The 17087-nt window shown below is 53.1% G+C and overlaps 1 protein-coding gene across 4 annotated transcripts in view; it reads left to right on the top strand.

Moving 5' to 3' along the window:
* The window catches only part of RGS3 (regulator of G protein signaling 3), a gene marked incomplete at its 5' end in the record, with an annotated part of 121755 nt that overhangs the window by 22310 nt on the left and 82358 nt on the right, over window positions 1-17087 (top strand). For 2 of the 4 annotated variants that reach the window (XM_080671387.1, XM_080671388.1), the window contains 3 exons: window positions 11647-11771; window positions 15578-15659; window positions 16477-16582. In XM_080671387.1, the coding sequence (XP_080527513.1) occupies window positions 11718-11771; window positions 15578-15659; window positions 16477-16582 (242 nt within the window). Of the gene's footprint in view, window positions 1-7559; window positions 7621-8751; window positions 8843-9471; window positions 9528-11646; window positions 11772-15577; window positions 15660-16476; window positions 16583-17087 lie in introns of those variants that run through there. The other 2 variants (XM_080671391.1, XM_080671390.1) reach the window with 2 other exon arrangements.

The raw sequence follows: 17087 nt of genomic DNA, 5'->3' as shown, positions 1-17087 counted from the left end.
AGCTCATGGTGCTGTAGGCCTCCTTCATTGAGCTGCCATTTCCTGGGTACCAATGTGGCAACATTGTCATAGGTTCTGGGGACACATGGGGTTGATCAGAGACCATCCTGCTCTCGAGAGGATCACTGATAGAGACTTGGGGGGTGTGGGTGAGGAGGAGGACATCGCCTTAAAAATAGGAGCAACCATTTACTGGGTGTTGACCACAAGACAGGTGTTAGTAGTGTATTACCTCATTGAATTCATAAAGCGACTCTAAAGGGAGTACGTTTTTATCTTAAGTTTTCAGAAGAGGAGACTGAAGCTAAGAAGGAAGTAACTTGCCCAAGGTCATACAGCCATTGAACAGTAGAGCCAGGATGGGAACCCAGGCGGTTAGACCCCAGAGTCCTCACTCTCAACACTATATTGCCTCCTGGATGCTCAAGTAAAAGGACAGAAGAAAGAACCAGGGAGTGTAGAGGGGAGGGGGCAGGGCAGGAGTGTGGATGGATCTACAAACTCATTGGTCTTGCTGGAAGGTCAAGTACAAAGTAGGGACTGGCTAGAGATAAGATGAAGAAGTAGTCGAAAGCCTAATCTGATGAAGCTGTAGGTTTTTCTCCCAAGGGCCAGTGGTTCTCAATCCTGAATATATATCAGAATCACCTGGGATGCTTGTGAGGAACCCAGATTCCCAGATGCCATCGAATCTTCATGGGCAGGGCCTAGGGATCTGCATTTACACAAGCTCTCAGGGAGAGCCTCATGCAGCCAGATTGGTGTTCGGTAATCTGGCAATGGGGATGGACTGAAGGGTGTTGAGCAAGGGAATGACAGATGTGCATTCTAGATCTATCATTCTGGTAGATCTTAGGAAGGTTGGGGAGGAACTAGGAGATTCTTGTGGTGATCCGTGAGAGAGGTGATTTAGGGATAGAGTGGAGGGAAAGAGACCCAGGACATAGGAGGTAAACTGATAGTACTTACTGGTGACTTGGGCGTGAGAGCAGGTGGGAGAAGTCAAGGATGACTCCTGGGTGTTGGGTGGTGTCCCCAACTAATCCAGAATGTCCCGGAGGGGAAGGGAGCCAGCTCTGGATATGGTGAGGTGGAGGTGCGTGGACAGCAGCCAGGGGAGGGCTGCGAGGGGGGGCTGCCTTTGCTCTCCTGGAGCTCAGGGGAGAGGGAGGTCTGTGCCCATGCGAGCATGTGAAAACCAGGACCGCCGAGGTGGTGGGTGCCATTCTGAGCAGCTCAGATTGCCCAGGAAGACAGTGAGTGCCGAGGACCAAGGATCAGAATCCTGTCATTGATTGATTGATTGATTGATTGATTGATTAAGGTATCACATATTTGTCCTCATCCCCCCATTCCCATCCCAAACCCCTCCCCATGCATGCCCCCACCCCCCTGTTGTCCGTGACCACTGGTTAGGCTTATATGCATGCATACAAGTCCTTTGGTTGATCTCTCCCCCTTACCCCCACCCTCCCCTACCTTCCCTCTGAGGTTTGACAGTCTCATCGATGCTTCCCTGTCTCCGGGTCTGTTTTTGTTCATCAGTTTATGTTGTTCATTATTTCCCCTAGATGAGTGAGATCATGTGATACTAGAAATACATTTATAAGAACTGAAAATGAGACAAGCAATAATGGTTATGCTGGGAGGCAAATGAATCAGTCTGTAGTGAGTTTCTTTCTGGGCCAACAGTTCTTTTGAGTCCCAATTTCAATGTCAAACAGTTCCTTATGTGTACATGTCAGCGATGATATTTCAGTTCTGGATGGTGGACAAATGGTGGTAATGCAGGTCCGACCCTCTCTGGTTTGGTCCTGGGCAACCTGCCGCGACGCACACAGAGGAGGGGGTCAGAGAAACATGTGGCCAGCCCACTGGGTGGAGGCAAGGAGTGGAGCAGGTGCTGGCGGCAGACCCCACACTGGGAGCTGTCGTGCCCCCCACCGGGAGCCACCCTCCTGGGAGAACAGAGCAAGCCCAGGGCTGCCGGAGATGTCAGCAATGCAGCGCTCAGTTTTTGGAAAAGAAGGTGAGGCTGGAGAGTGAGTCAGCATGACAGCGTGACAGAGGCAGTGAGTGTCTCCACTTGTTGCCTATTTTGGGAAAGTGAGATTCCTTATTAACAAAACACAGTTGAACTTGTGGTCACAGTCCCAACCCAAAGCTCAAGAGGGACAGAGCAGGCTCAGACAGGCCTGCTTTTCGGAACAGAGGGCCCTGCTGAACAAAGCTGCCAGCACCAGCCACCCGCTCAGTGGCTCAGCGGCTCAGGGCTCAGCCGGTGGGAGGCACAGTATTGATCCATCATCCGACCCAGGAGGCTTCTGAGAGGGAGGAGGCAGACAGAGCGATTGCAGGAAACTTCTGCCCTGCTCCACGCTCTCAAATCAAATTGTGCTTCTCTGAAGGACAGACATTCAACTTATCAACATGAAAGACAATTACAGGAGGAAGGAAACAAACATTTATTGAACTCTTCTCTGTGCCCAGCACTTTACATACATTATCTCATTTAATCCTCATAGCAACCCTGAGAGGTAGGGATTATTATTGTCCCTCTTTTCAGAGAAGAGGAAAGTGAGGCTTCTGAAGGCTCAGGAACTTGTCTGAGGACATATCACAGCTCATGTTTATTAAGAACCTAAGGTCCGCTCCTCGTGGACATTAATCTAAGCATATTCCAGGCATTATCTAATTTAATCCTCATAACACCATATGAGGTAGATATTATGGTTGCTCTTTTACAGGTGAGGAAACAGAGGCACAGAGAGGTTAAGTAACTTGCCTAAGATAACACAGCTAGGATGTGATGAAAATAACATTCAAATCCAGGCAGTCTGGTGCCAAACTCATGTACTGGTAACCACATTATAGTACACTTGACAGTCTCACACAGGTGATAAATGACTCCCAAACCATACTTTTCCTGTGTCAGCACATGGGTCCCTCAGGCCCCGGAGGAACACATGTGCTTTCCATAGCATTTATAACATCGTTTTACATGCCATCCAGCTGAATGTGTGGCTGCTACATTTTGCAAATGATAGGAGATAAAAGGGAGGCACCAATTTCATTGATTCTCAGGATCTTTCCAGTGATGACTATGAACCTGTATTAGGGAAACAAGATGACCTGCAAAGACGTTCTGGGGAGGGCCGGCTGATGTCCACTCTTCATGGTGATCACAGTGGGAGCTGAGGAGAACTGGCTCAGAGCATTAGATTTTGGCCTCGCTCAGACTTGCTGTGAGTCCATGGTGAGTCCTTTTTCTGCTTTAGGCCTCAGTTTCCTCATCTGTAAAATGCACCGACCTCTAAGGTGACTTTCAGCTTTCAGGTTCTATGAGTTTTTAAGAAGGCATAGACAATTTCAAACATATGGAAGGGTAGAAAACATCATAGCAAAAACCCTCATACGCTTAGCCCAGCTTCATCAATTGTCAATACATGGCTAGTCTTGTTTCATATGTGGCCCCACCCACTTTCCCCTCTTCCAGTGGATTATTTTAAAGCAAATCCCAGATCTCATCTCATCTCATCTCTTTATCTCTATAAAAGACGGCTTAAAAAAAACAACACAATGCCATTATCACGTTTAACAACTGACAGTAATTCCTTAATATCACTGACTGTGGAACTGAGCTATTTAAAAGTTTTGTTGGATGGGATGGCGAAAGCCAAATGGAAGCTTCTGGTCACAGCATTTTCAGAACTTGGGGCCAGAGAACAAGCTTAGATTTGTAATGTTACCCACCAAGTTAAAAACAGCAGCATGCACGTAAGCCCGAAGGACATAATCGTTTACGTGAGGAGCACCTACATTTACGGAGAGCCTGCTTGCTCTGTGTCACACAGTCATGGGGACTCTGCACGTGCTCTCTCCTTGAATCTCCCTTCAGAAACAGGACCTCAGTGCCGAGTACAGTGCCGTCATGTTAGGAAGCTTGTGACCAGGGATGGGGACTGAGCCTAAGGAAAGAAAGAATGAATGGGAAAATGTGTTTGATTTAACCCATCAAATGAAAAATAAATTGAGATTAAATGGAGTAGCCGTGCCACAGAAATAGTTCAAGGTCCCTGAGATAGAATGAAAGTGCACTCCCTCAGAATGGCAATGCCTTTTACTTCGCAGCAGTTTCCTACTTTATGCTCAAAAGTAAATGGAGCCAAGCTCTCTTCCCCATGAGTATTCCATGAAGCCTTACCTCTGAGCCTTTGTGTTGACCGTTCCCTCTGCCTGAAATGCTCTCACTCTCACTCTCGGTGGCTTAACTCTTTGGGCCTTCTTCAAGCACCTTAGCCCTAAACTACCTCTTGCCACCTGAGCTTTCATCATTTGTTGCTTGTGGTGTTCATCTGTCCATCTCGCCCTATCTAGTGACATCCCTGTATTGTTGTCCTGGACTGCCATTTAAATTCCTGCATGTTTGCCTTATTTCCTTAACTAGTGGCCCGGTGCACGAAATTCGTGCACGGGGTGGGGGGGGGTGTCCCTCAGCCCGGCCTGCACCCTCTCCAATCTGGGACCCCTTGGGGGAATGTCCTACTGTTGGTTTAGGCCTGATACAGGGATCGGGCCTAAACCGGCAGTCGGACATCCCTCTCACAATCCAGGACTGCTGGCTCCTAATCGTTCACCTGCCTGCCTGCCTGATTGCCCCTAACCACTCTGCCTGCCGGCCTGCTCACCCCCAACTCCCCCCCCCCCCATGCTGGCCTGCTCACCCCCAACTGGACCCCCTGCTGGCCTGCTTGCCCCTAACTGCCCCTCCCCGCCCCCCGCCGGCCTGATTACCTCCAACTGCCCTCCCCTCCTGGCCTGATCGCCCCTAACCGCCTCTGCCTCGGTGCTGCCACCATGGCTTTGTTTGGAAGAACGTCTGGAAGGTCTCCCAGAAGGTCTCCTGGTCTAATTAGCATATTACTGTATTATTAGTATAGATGCTGTGGCTCCTTGCCCAGTGCCTGACAACCATGGGCATAATGGATTCATCCATTTGTCAAGCCTTCACTGAGTGCACCAAACCCTGAGCTCAGGGTTCGGCATCCAGAAGTCACCAAGGCTTGGCTCCTGGGACTTTGTGCCTAGCAAAACTTCAAGCAGTCCAGGGTGCATGTTCATTCCCAATTTTATAAGCTGACTGGTATATTGCTGTGCACTCAGGTGACATGCAAAAGAAGTCTTTCTTCCTCCAAAGATTTTTCAAAAGCAGGTTTAAGAAGTGCCCAATTGAAGAACACTCAGAGGGAGGGTCCTGCTTATGGACATGAATTGTGACAATTTACTCTGCCTGAATTATCTATCATGAAATCATTGGAGGCCCCTTAGCAGGAAGCAAAGCTCATAGGAGGCTATTAACCATTTAGCCTTCTCTAAGCACCGGGGAATGAAAACTGAACTTCCCGAAGAGCAGGGAGAGGCAGCCTTTATTACAGCTGGAGCATTGTGCCTGGAGACTTAGAAAGCTACGGCCATGGCCAGTGTGAAAGGAACGTGTGGGCACCTAGGTGCCAGCTGGCCTGCTCTTGCATGTGTTGACAAACAAAATTAAATTGGTGATGAGGACTTTGGCAAAGTCTCGAGAAGGCTTTTGTGGAATTGCAGCTCAGATCAGCATCTGCGCTTGTGATGGTCCCGGCAGCTGCCTCTGCCCGTTAGTGCTGCCTTGGCCGCTTGCCAGGAGGGAGGAGTATTTGTTTTTGGTGCTGGGCTGGGGAGGGGAATGTGGAAGGGTCGCTTTACTGGGGTGATCACCCTGTCCTCTTTGGGTGGATTATTAATATGGCCTTGTATGATGGGAGAGGGCAAGAAAGAGGGGAGGAGCAGGTGGAGTCCAGGTGGCAGGAAATGGGGGCAGTGAGTGAGAGCAGGGGGCGTAGCAGAGTAAGAGTTGTTGGCGGGACCTGGCCAGGTGCAGAAATTGCAGGGCAGGCTCACTGGTCTGAGGACCAGGCCCCAGCATTCTGCATCTCCGCCGCTCACTTGGCGTGGTTACCCTCAAGAAGCCAGTTTTATTTTGCTTAGGGTTATTAGGTGGTGAGCTGCCACCCTCCACGGAGAATGCAAACAATACGCATTTCTAGAGGCTTCTAGACCACTGGTCCTTGACTGGGGCAGGCATGGGCAGGTGCTTTCTCCAGACTCACATGCCTGGACCCCGCCTGAGACTGTGGGTCTGGATCTCCGGGAGCAGGCTCTGGGGCATATGATGTGGGCAGGCACTTCAGGAGGTTCTGTGATGCACCCCTGGCTATAGCCGCCAACCTCGCTCAGGCCCCCTTAGACCAGGTTCCAGGGAGGCACATCTCTAGGGAGTTCACTGCCCATCTAGGAGCTCATGCCATCTTGGCTCTGCTATTGTGCCTTCCACAGAACATGCTAGATCTGTGTGGGTCTTTCAGACATTGACGTCAACCACCAGGGCTATGCTCCAGTCTAAATACCCATGTTGTTTCCTGATTAATAGTAAACCAATCTGAAGGAGTCTGAGTTGGGGATGTGCTAGGAGAGAGAATAGAAAAGTTAAAAAGTAACTCTAGTGTTAGGATCGAGAACGATTCGGTAGAATAGAAGCACTTGCCAATACCTTTATACTATTTTTTTTTCCTGATTATAGAAGTACTGCTTGTTCCCTATGAAAACTGGAAAACACTGAAAACCCAAAGAAAACAAAACCTCCGCTAGTCCCGCCTACCAGATACAATCATTACTAATTTTCGTGGGCGTTTCTTATTAACAACCATTGTGAATATTTTTGTGGGCGTTTTCCTCATTAAACGACAGATTTGTGAATTTCCTTTTCTCACAGCGAGATTATTTTTTGCATTTCGTTAGTATTCATCTATGCCATCATTATTGAAAGCTGCCAAGTGTCAATCAGTCCCTGACGGTTGGGACTCAATAGTGGACAGTCTTCAAGGAACTTTGAATGACTCTTAGCCAAGAAAGACCCGCCTGAACTCAGCCTTTCGCCACAGTGACATCCCCATGAGGCCTGACCCTGGTTCATGCCTACTTGTCCCCCTGGCCACCAGGTCAGGTTGCTCTTGTCAACTTTCCTGTTGCATTTGATCTTGATCTGAAACTGTCCAAGATCTGCTCAGGTCTTGCCTGGACCCGAGACAGAGCTTCTTGAGCTTGTGCTCTCGTAAACGTTGTCCTCAATTGAGCATTATCAGCTAATATGGAAGCTGAAATTTCCTGGGGGGACCAGTTCTTTGGATCTACTGGCATCAGAACAGTTAAAACCTGTGAGGTAGCTCTGAGCTTCTGTGGCTGATGGAGGGAGTGCTGCCCCATGACCTGGAACACCTGGGTTTCCCACGGGACACTGCTACTAATTAGTCCAGTGACTTTGGGAAGAGGACCAACTTTGAGCCTCAGTTTTTTCATCTGTGAAATGGAGAAATAGCTTTTCTCCAGCCTCATGAAAGTTGGAAAGGTCAAATGAGATGATGTAAACAGCAGTGCATCCGACAAACCCACGTTACACTTGATAATCGATTTCCTGAAATACCCCAGTGGAAAGGTGCTGACTTAAGCCTCTGTTGTTCTCCCAGACAGAGTGGACTCATCGGCTGCATGAGCTTCGGGGTGAGGTCTCTCCTGACTCCAGACAAGGTGAGTCCTAGGGAAGCTTCTGGCAGGGTCATCCCACCTAGGCCGAGTTGCTTTGTCTGGAAGGCCTTGGGCAGGGCTTCTTTCTGTGTTAGACAGGTGCCCGGTGGCCTGAATAACAATAGTGTATTTGTCATCTATGTGCCAAGGGTTTGGGTCCCTTCTTGATTTATTTTTGCCAGAGAGCAGTTGTTAGGAGCCAAGTCCTCCCAGAGACTCCGGTTCTGGTGTCTGCCATTAAGGACACTGGTAGGTCCCTTGAAGCTCAGAGCACTCCTGGGACTTCCTGGAGGAGGAGGGCCAGGTACTTACGGTATGCTCCAGGGGTCATTGTGATGTCATCTACCAGGTCTTGTGTTTTTGGGCCAAGCAGGTACCCAGGGGTGGAGTGAACATCCTCCATGGAGCTATCCTTCTGGCTGGGTGAGGACTCTTTGGGGTCTAGAGACCACTCCCCTGGGTAGCCAGTCCCTCATCCATCTCTACTCTGCACCACACCCCCAAACTGGAAGCTTTTGAGCAGGAGAGGGACATGCTTCTTTTGTACATCCCTGGTGATGTCCTGATGGCCTGCCACACAGTGTTGCCAGGTAGCCCTGTCACCCAGCTTTATGTCCTGGCAGTAAAGTCTCTTAAGTCAGAAAAGTGGCTGAGGACCCTTTGTCCTGTATGTGGGTCCCAAATGTCTTGACTGCAACCTGGGCTTCATTACCTGTTGGGAGAAGATGTTTCGCCCTGGAGACTGCTCAGGAGCCTCAGGATGCCTACTTTCTGGCATTTCCCTCCATCCCTCCTTCCCTCCCTTCTGTCAACATTTATTGGGCTCCTACTGTATACCAGGCCCAGTGCTAGGCACATCAAGGAACCTGTTCACAGCTTAGTGGGGGAGGTAGGCATGCAAGTAAACCGTGCTTCAGGGAAAAGGCTGTGGGAATTCAGCAGAAGGGAGGACCGGCTCTGTTCATTGCATCAGGGAAGGTTTCCTGGAGGTGTAGTCATGACAGTTACTTTTGGGGCAGAGAGGCTGGGGTGTCCATCTCTACAGAAATGCTGCTGCTCTTTGAGGGGTATTGGTGGCTGCCTGACCTGTGCCCTCTGCCTCCGCTGAGCGTGTCATGTCTTCTCTTGTGACAGGAGATCAGCGGCTGGTACTACCTTCTGGGGGAGGACCTGGGCCGGACCAAGCACCTGAAGGTGGCTAGGCGGCGACTGCGACCCCTGAGAGGTATATGCACACCACCTCAGCTTCTGCCCAGATGTGCCGCCACACTCCCCCACGGACCTCCCCATTCCCTTCCTGGGTAGCAGCATCATTGTCTGTGTTTGGTGGCAGTTGTCATCCCAGCTATGATCAGACCACGGGTCCAGGGACTTCTCTCGAACCCCTGCTAGTATGTGGACAGCAGGTAGCCTCTTACCCATGTCCCTTTACGTATGTGGTTGGACTTGGGTAGGGTTATAGGCCTGATCCCACGTGGTTCGGTCCCACCCCTAGCTCAGGGAGGGTGGGCTTCAGGAGCTTCCTACATGGCCCCTTCCCAGGGCCAGTAGCCCCAGGATCCTCTCCAGCTGCCTTGCTAACCCACTTCTGGGGACAGGGCCCGTGGGCCTGGCCATGAGAACTGAGGTTCAGGACTTGGATTTTGCATTTCCTCTGTTCTGTCCCTCCCATACATAGTCATGGCTCCTGAGCCCCTGCCTGACCCGAGCTCGGGCATCCCCACACCCTGGAGGCCAGGGGTGACCTGGGCAGCCACATGGGCCTGGCACTCTGGCCTGGTCCTCTGGGTGGTCTATGGAACGGACCCTTACATGGCAGCAGACACTTTCTGATGCTGCTCTGCTGCCTTCCAGACCCGCTGCTGAGAATGCCAGGAGGTGGGGACACTGAGAACGGGGAAGAACTTAAGGTAGGTGGGGACAAGCCTGGGTTGGACTCATGGGCCTGAGCACTGCTCTGGTTCGAACCTGCTCTTGGTCAGTCCCTTGGCCCAGGAGAACCCTAAACAGGGCAGCACTTGGTGCCCGGAAACTCAGCAAGTGTGCATTTTTGAGGGATTATTTCTGAAGCTTTTCTCTGGTTCCTCATGCTTGGGGAGAGCCAGGCCCTGGCCCTAGAAATGGAGGAATCCGGATCTTCTTGACTTTCAGCCTCTTGAAGCCGAGTCATCCTTTCCCCACAAGTCTCCTCACATGCCTTGCTTTCCCTGGAACGGAGGCCGAATTCTCCTCTCAGGTTAGGGCTGCTTGGTGTCAAGGAGCCAGCCAAGAGTCTCACCCTGAGACCGATGGTTCTTGCTCCATCAGGGCTTTGAATCCAGGGAGGAGCCTTCATGTAGGGATGGGATAATTCCCCCCAATTCATTTTGTCTTTTTGCAGAACATGGCAGGTGGTCCATGGGTTTCTTCAGCAACACAGAGAGGGAGAAACAAACTCCCAGAGACTGAGTAGCCCTGCGTGCCAGGTGCTGTTGTTATTGAATTTAATCCCGACTCCCACCTCCGAGAAGGTTGTCACTCCCCCGTCTCACAGACGAGGGAGTTGTGTACGGCTGGAGATGTCCCTGCCCTCTTGGAGTGTACCGACTACAGCCATGCTTTCCAGTATGGTAGCCAGCCACTGCCTACCTGTGGCTCTTGAGCACCTGAAATGTGGCTAGTCTGACCGAGGGCCCTGATGTTTATTTAACTTTAATTTAAATTCACCTTGCGCTTGTATCTGATAGCCACTGTATTGGATAGCACTGTGTTAGAGGAACTGCTCAGTTAACCGTTTTCTATATGGCTTTGTTAGTACTTTAAAGCTGTCTTCTAGCTTCCGTGGGGGACCTGCAATGACCTCTCTCCCTCTCTCTGTACTTGCTGGTCACAGAGGGCAGTGAGCAGGGAGCCTCGCTGGTGATCTGTGGGGGCCACAGGGACACCAACACTGCAGGTTTCCAGGTGGCTTGGGACAGTCCTGCTTCTGCACACAGGCCTGAGCCCAGGGCGCATTGTTCCGAGGCGCCTTTGATTTTCCTGGGCGTGCACACTCGAAGTTGTCTGTAGGACTCAGCCAAGTGGGCGTGATTGTTGGAGGCTTTGTTGGGGTGGGCAAGAGCCGCCGCGCCCTCCCCCCCCCCCCCCGCCGCCAAAGTCACCTGTTCAACTTGTCCATTGTGTGGATGGGGAGATGGAGGCCCAGGAACCTGGGTGACCTGTCCACTGTCATGACAACCAAAGCTGGGCTGGATGAAGGGACACTCCCTGGCATCCAGGATGTGGGTGGGTGGGTGGTTTCCCCAGGGACCCTGAGGCGGGTGTCGGCTCACCAGGTACTGTGCTACAAGACAGGGAACAAGAATGGAGTTTTGGTCCCAGCTCCATCCTACCCAGCTGTGTGACCTTGACTGCTCCAGGCCTCCGCTTCTTCATGGGTAAAATGAGGAGGCTGGGTCAGCTGGTGATTGGAAACCCTCCCCAATTTGCCTTTATGGGCCAATCAGACCTGAAAGCAGCCCGCTTACTAGGGTGAGGAAACTGGCTTTTGAGTAGCTGCTGAGAGGCAGGCAGGTCCTCAGACTCCAAATGTCTCATGTTCCCTGTGTGAGCTGGTACACCTGAGGGTGCAACCCCCTGAGCCGTGCTTCGATTCTGTAGGCTGGGTTGGTCCCCTGGCTTTGCGGCGGGGACCCTGGGATTTGCAGGGAGAGGCAGCACTGGTGCAGAGTGGGCCGTGTTTTCTGCCTGGACTCTCCTGTGGCCAGGGGTGTTTGTGAGAACACTGCGATCACACAGTGGCCCATGGCGGAGAATGCAGCCAGAACAAAGGCGCCCTCTCCCCGCCGGGCCCGGGGAATACTAACTAGTTGACAGGAATTTTAATATAAAACTCTCCCTCTTCCTTGTCATTCTGAGGTTTCAGGAAGCCTTCGGGCTTATCATGCAGAGGCACACAGCACAGACAGGGCTTGGGGAGGTGAGAGGTGATTTCCTGCCATTCTTCTGCGGGGCGGGCTTCCAGGGCGGTCATGCCAGGCTGACGGGGCGCAGTGCGGGCTCCTACTGCTGGGGGGAGAGCTGGGTTTTCATGGGGCAGCAGCGGAGCAGGACCTGCAGCCATGAACCGCTTCAATGGGCTCTGCAAGGTGTGCTCGGAGCGCCGCTACCGCCAGGTGGGTGCCCGGCCCTTTGAGGGGCGGCATGGGGTGTCATTGGGGGTCAGGGCTGGGGGCTTAGCCTGGCAGGACTTCTCTCCCCTCATGGCCGTCCTTGTCCCCTCCTGTGCCTTGCAGGTTCGTTTTGATTTAGGGGGAGGACAGAGGCAGGAGCTGGACCTGAGACCCAGCCTTTGTCCACTGCCCCTCTCTCTAGGGGCGGACGGGGTCCAGCTCGATGCTGTCCTAACCAGTGGCTGGGTGGTGTCCCTCATGAGATTATTGATTGATTTTCTGTTTTCTTATTTTGTGGGAGCGTGGTTGTTAAAAAAGCGTCCCAAGCCTGAGAATGGAAGTGGCTAAATTGCTGAGCAGTGTTTTTTTGCTAACTTTGTATTTTTGCGAACTTTCCCTACTTCCGATGGACAGCAGTGCCTGTCCTGCATTGTGTGTGTGTGTGTGTGACTGTTTCTGCCTGTGTCAGTGCGCGCTTGTATGTGAGATAGGATGTTTCTGTTTATGTAGGCACATACGATTTTTCTTGTACATGCTCACCCATGGACATGCACGCATGATTTTCCTCCCCACTGATACCTTGAGGCGGATCCGGAGTCCTCTGGCTCTGGAGCCCAAGTTCACCGAGAGGGTCTGGCCTCTCAGCCTCCAGTCTTAGGATGATCCGTTAGTCTCTGAGCCTCTTCTGGAACTGTGATGGACATTTTTCCTTATATATATAAAAAAGCCATGGGTTCAGGGAGGGTCCAGGCAAGGGATGTCCAGATTTTGGGAATGGGAGCTAAGAAATGGTTCTGATTGTGTACGTATAGAAAAGTCCCTTTGTGTGTTCTAATGCACAGACTGAAACCTGGGTCTTGACTCCTCTGGGCAGGCAGCCTGAGGTCCAAGGGAGATACCCAGAGGGGTCTCCTGCTCGGCGGCCCCACAGCCAGAGACCCACAGGTTCTCCCTTTAGCCCTCCCTCCCTGCACGGCCCCACCCTGCCCTCCCACCCTCCTGGAGCCAGGCAGAGTGGCCCCTGCCACACCGGGGCGGTGGAGTGGTGAGGCCGCGAGGGCACTAGATGGGAGGTCAAGAAGTCCTTGGTCACCTTGGGACTACAGGCACATTGCAGTCACAATGGGGCCAGGCATGAGTGTGGGCTGGGCCTGGGGCTCTGGGGCTCAAGTTCAGGACAAGCCTGCGTTAGTAACCAGTGCAGCATTGAGAGCACCAGCTTTCTGTCAGGCTTGGGTTCAAATCCAGCTCTGCCCTTCTTCAGCTGTGGCCCTTGAGCACGTCACTTTTCCTCCCTGAGTCTCAGTCTCCCCGTCGGTGGAAAGGGATGATAATGCCCAGGGATGATGCTGGGAGAATAATAAATGGAATGTTGTGTGTAGCGCCTGCCACAGCACCGGGTATATTCAATGGGTGGTGGCAGCTGGAGATGAAGTCCAGGCATGGAAGGGGACCAGAAACCAGGCAGGAGGGCCGAGGGAGGTGCGGCCATGGGTGAGATCCCGGAGCAGTGGCAGTTCCTGCCCCAGACAGGAAAGAGCAAGGACCACCTCCAGGAAGGACGGCCTCTGCCAGGAGCCACCGAGGTCCCGGAGTCAGGGCGGGGCTGCTCTCCTTACCTCCTGACCCTGAGGCCTGAGGTCAGAGAGGAGGACTGAGAGCTGGAGGCTTCACTTTCTTTCTCTTTAAAATGGGCGTGTTAAACCAGCCCTGCATTCCACTCAGGGCTGCAGTGAGGATCAGGTTCTTTGAGCCGCGTCTTTTCAATGTGGCCAGTGCGCACGATGGCCAGAGAATAATTCTGTTTCCTTCGCTTGGTCCCACCCTTTGCTTCCTCATACCCTCTCCTCTTCCCAGCCTTCCCCACCCCCAGCTGGCTTGGACCAGGGAGCCGGCTTGTTCTACTTAGGCTGGTGTGTAGGAAGGCAGAAGGAGCTCCAGTCCACAGTGCCACCTGGATGAGGAGACCAGGGTGTGGATGTGGGAGGCTGTTTTGCTGGAGCACATAGTTCAACTCCAGAGTCCACTCTGGAGCCAGTCCCTAATGGTCAGCACCATGCCCACGGGGCTAGGATCTGTGTCCGGAGCCTGCACCGAGGCCAGCGAGGCTGTGGCCCTTGTGGGGTAGGACTAGGGAAGACTTTGGAACCCCAGCTTCTGCTTGGGTTTGGGCTGAGGGTGAGCCGCCAGGCCCCTAAGATCCCTGGGCGTATGGAGTGGACCAGGCTCCTGACAGCGTCCCTCCGCCTGGGCCTGGGCTTTCCGCACTCACTCCAGCGTTTGTTTTTCTTTCTTTCTTTCCATTTTTTTCTCTTCCTGTCTTAGCTGCGTGTTTTCCCAGAATTCTTATGGGAACAGGGTATTTTCCTGCCCCCCTCCCCCATCCCCTTGTCTGTCAGATTTCCTGTTTTAAAAACTCACTTTGAATCCAGTCCCAGGGCTGGTGGGAAGCAGAGCCTCAGGGGCCTCCTGGCAGCTTCCAAGGGCCTTGGTCACCCTGAGCCCCTGGCCCTCCCCTTCCTCACGCCTGACCTTGGGGACAGCTGGCAGGTGAATGCCAGGCCCCTAGCCTTGAAGGGACTCCTGACAAGCGGGCAGCCCTGACCTTTCCAGGCTTGCTGAGCTGGCTTCTTCCCGCCTGGGACCTCCTCCCTGTGCCTCGCCAGGGCCCACTCCACGTCCACTTCCAGGGGGTCTCTTGGAGCCCCCTGGAGCCTGTTTTCTGTTGCTTTCATGCACCTGTTCCCAGCAGCTTGGAATCACTTTGGGGTGGGCCAGGCTGGGCCTTCTGCACTCCGCCCAAAGCCTAATTGGGGGAGCAGGGATGGGGGAGCACAGCAAGACTGAACTGAATTGAGTCAGCAGACTGTACTGCACCGCGCCCCCCCGCCCCCCAACTCCCCGCTGCCAGTGGGCTGCTGCTGGGCTGTCCTCATTAACTTCGCACTTGCTGCGTTCCTGCGGTGCGTGAAGCCAAGCACAAAGAGCCACTCCCAGCTCGGCCTTCGTGTTTTGCTACGATGCTTGTCATGTCCTGCTTTGCGTTGGAAAGATTTGTGTGCCCTCGTGTCTCTCTGGGAGCCAGAGACCCAGGCCTCCTGCCCCGCACCTCAGCAGAGCCTGGCCTGCACCAGGAACTGAACAGCTGCCTTATAAAGAGCATCCCCATGGCGCAGCCCACCCAGGGAGCTTCTGCAAGGAGGGGTTGTGGAGCTGCCGTGCACACGGGCACATGGGCAAACGGGCCTCAGCAGGCACAGTGAGGTCAGTGGCCAGTTCAGGTTCAGGGGGAGGCCTGACTGTGTCCTCACCTGCCCCCTCACCTGGGAGCCCTCATTGGATGCCTCGAGTTCTGGCGAGGGACTGCCCCGAGAACCCCAGCCCTTGAGGGTGTGAGTGCATGTGTCCCTGTCTTCCTCCTCCTATTCTCTGGGAAGGCAGCGCCCAGGTTGGCTTTGTTTCTGGAAAGGAGAAAGGGACCACGCAGGCAGTGGGTCACAGGCCAAGTGCAGACGTGCAGGTCCAGTGGGCCTTTGGGAAAGGGCTGCATGTAGTCGGGCCGAGGAAGGCGAGGTTTGCCCTTCCAAGGCTCTCTCCATCCCCGCCTCCGCATCAGCCTGAGCTCCCAGCTTTCCTGCTTGGCCCACAACCCAGTGGTCAAGATGCCTGGGCCGAGACAGGGGTGGTGAGAGGCTGGCCAGCCTCTTTTTGGGCTCCAGTTAGAGAGGAGGGTGGCTCTGGGGTGGGGCCTGTGGGCTTCCTGACCTTGGGTCGGCTCCTGGGAGTAACTGGGCGGGGCTGTGTCCTAGATCACCATCCCGAGGGGGAAGGATGGCTTCGGCTTCACCATCTGCTGTGACTCTCCGGTCCGCGTCCAGGCGGTGGATTCGGGTAAGTGAGTGTCTTGGGTGATGCAGCCCCATTCTCCCGCCATGCACGTGGGCTTTGCGAACAAGACCGTGGAATGTAAGGGGCGCCCCAGAGTGGAGCAACATGTGTCCTCATTTTTCAAAACGAAAAGAATAATATTTTTAAATGACCACAGATAAAATGGAGGCTTATGAAAATATACCCACTCTTTTTTTGTGTGTGTGTTTTTATCAAAATGAAAATAGGTTTTTACATTTTTGGCTTCCCAAGCATTTCAAACAGGAACTAAGCCTATATTTTCAATAATGGCTGCATGGGGAACATGAGTCATTTCTGAACTCTGTTTAGGAATTGGTATTTTATCCGATTCCAAGCCTGATTAGCACTGAAACATAGGCATTCCCTTCCTATTTTTCATAAAGAAAGGATTTCTCCTAATCACAGAGTGAGCATCTCAGGAGGAGAAGCCGATGCTCAGTGACCTGGGTGACCCCCGTGCCTGCATGGGGTCGGGCACAGGGTTGGCACTTGATGAACAGTGCGGAAGGAGTGAATGAAGCGTGTGAGCCTGGTAACAAGGAAGGGTTCTCAGGGGGTGGGAGGCCCTGGGGCATGGGGTGGGACTGGCTAGAAGGATAGATAGCAGAGAAGTGTGACTAGGCGAGGGTGTGTTCCTCTAAGATCCCCGGGAGCCACCACAGTCGACCCCTCATTTCACAGATGAAGAAACAGAGTGGCAGTCCTTGTCCTAGGTCACTGGGGAAGCAGTGGACCCCAGGTCCTTCCAGCGGGTTGTGGGCTTGAGGAGCCCTTGAGTGTCCTTTCTTTGTCCCTGCAGGGGGCCCGGCAGACAGGGCAGGGCTGCAGCAGCTGGACACTGTGCTACAGCTGAACGAGAGGCCCGTGGAGCATTGGAAATGCGTGGAGCTGGCCCACGAGATTCGGTGAGAGGGTCCGGGGACTGCCTGAGGCCCAGCTGGTGGCACGCCTCCCCTCCCCAGCCCTGGCCCGGGGCCTTATCCTTCCCTCCTTTGCCCAGCCGTCAGCGATTCACTCTGCCCCTCAGGGAATCCGTTTCTCAGCCTGCAAATGGGAGGTGCGGGCTCAGAGCAAACAGCAGGTCAGGAGCTCTCAAACCAACCCTCTGGTTCCAGGGGGTGGCTTTCTACTTGAGCTAATTATTTCTGCCACCTCACAGCTAAGCCCATTGTTTTTAAAGGGTGTGTAGATGTTGCAAATGTGTCAATTGCCCAGTTTAAAAAAAGTACTCTCGAAAATGTTTGGGGGTAGAACCCTCATGGCCCATCGCTGGTCTGCTTCCAAAATGACTGGGTATGGACGCACAGGTGTTTGCTTGCTCCTGCTGGCTTATATTTGGCCCACAGACGTCACTAATTGAATTTGGTACTCTTTCTTTTTTAACCTGGCCTTGGCCTCAGCATCCTTCTC

This window comes from Plecotus auritus, assembly GCF_963455305.1.
Source record: "Plecotus auritus genome assembly, chromosome: 5".
NCBI lineage: Eukaryota > Metazoa > Chordata > Mammalia > Chiroptera > Vespertilionidae > Plecotus > Plecotus auritus.
The sequence above is the reverse complement of the archived record's forward strand: the minus strand, read 5'-3'. Positions and strand labels throughout refer to the sequence as shown.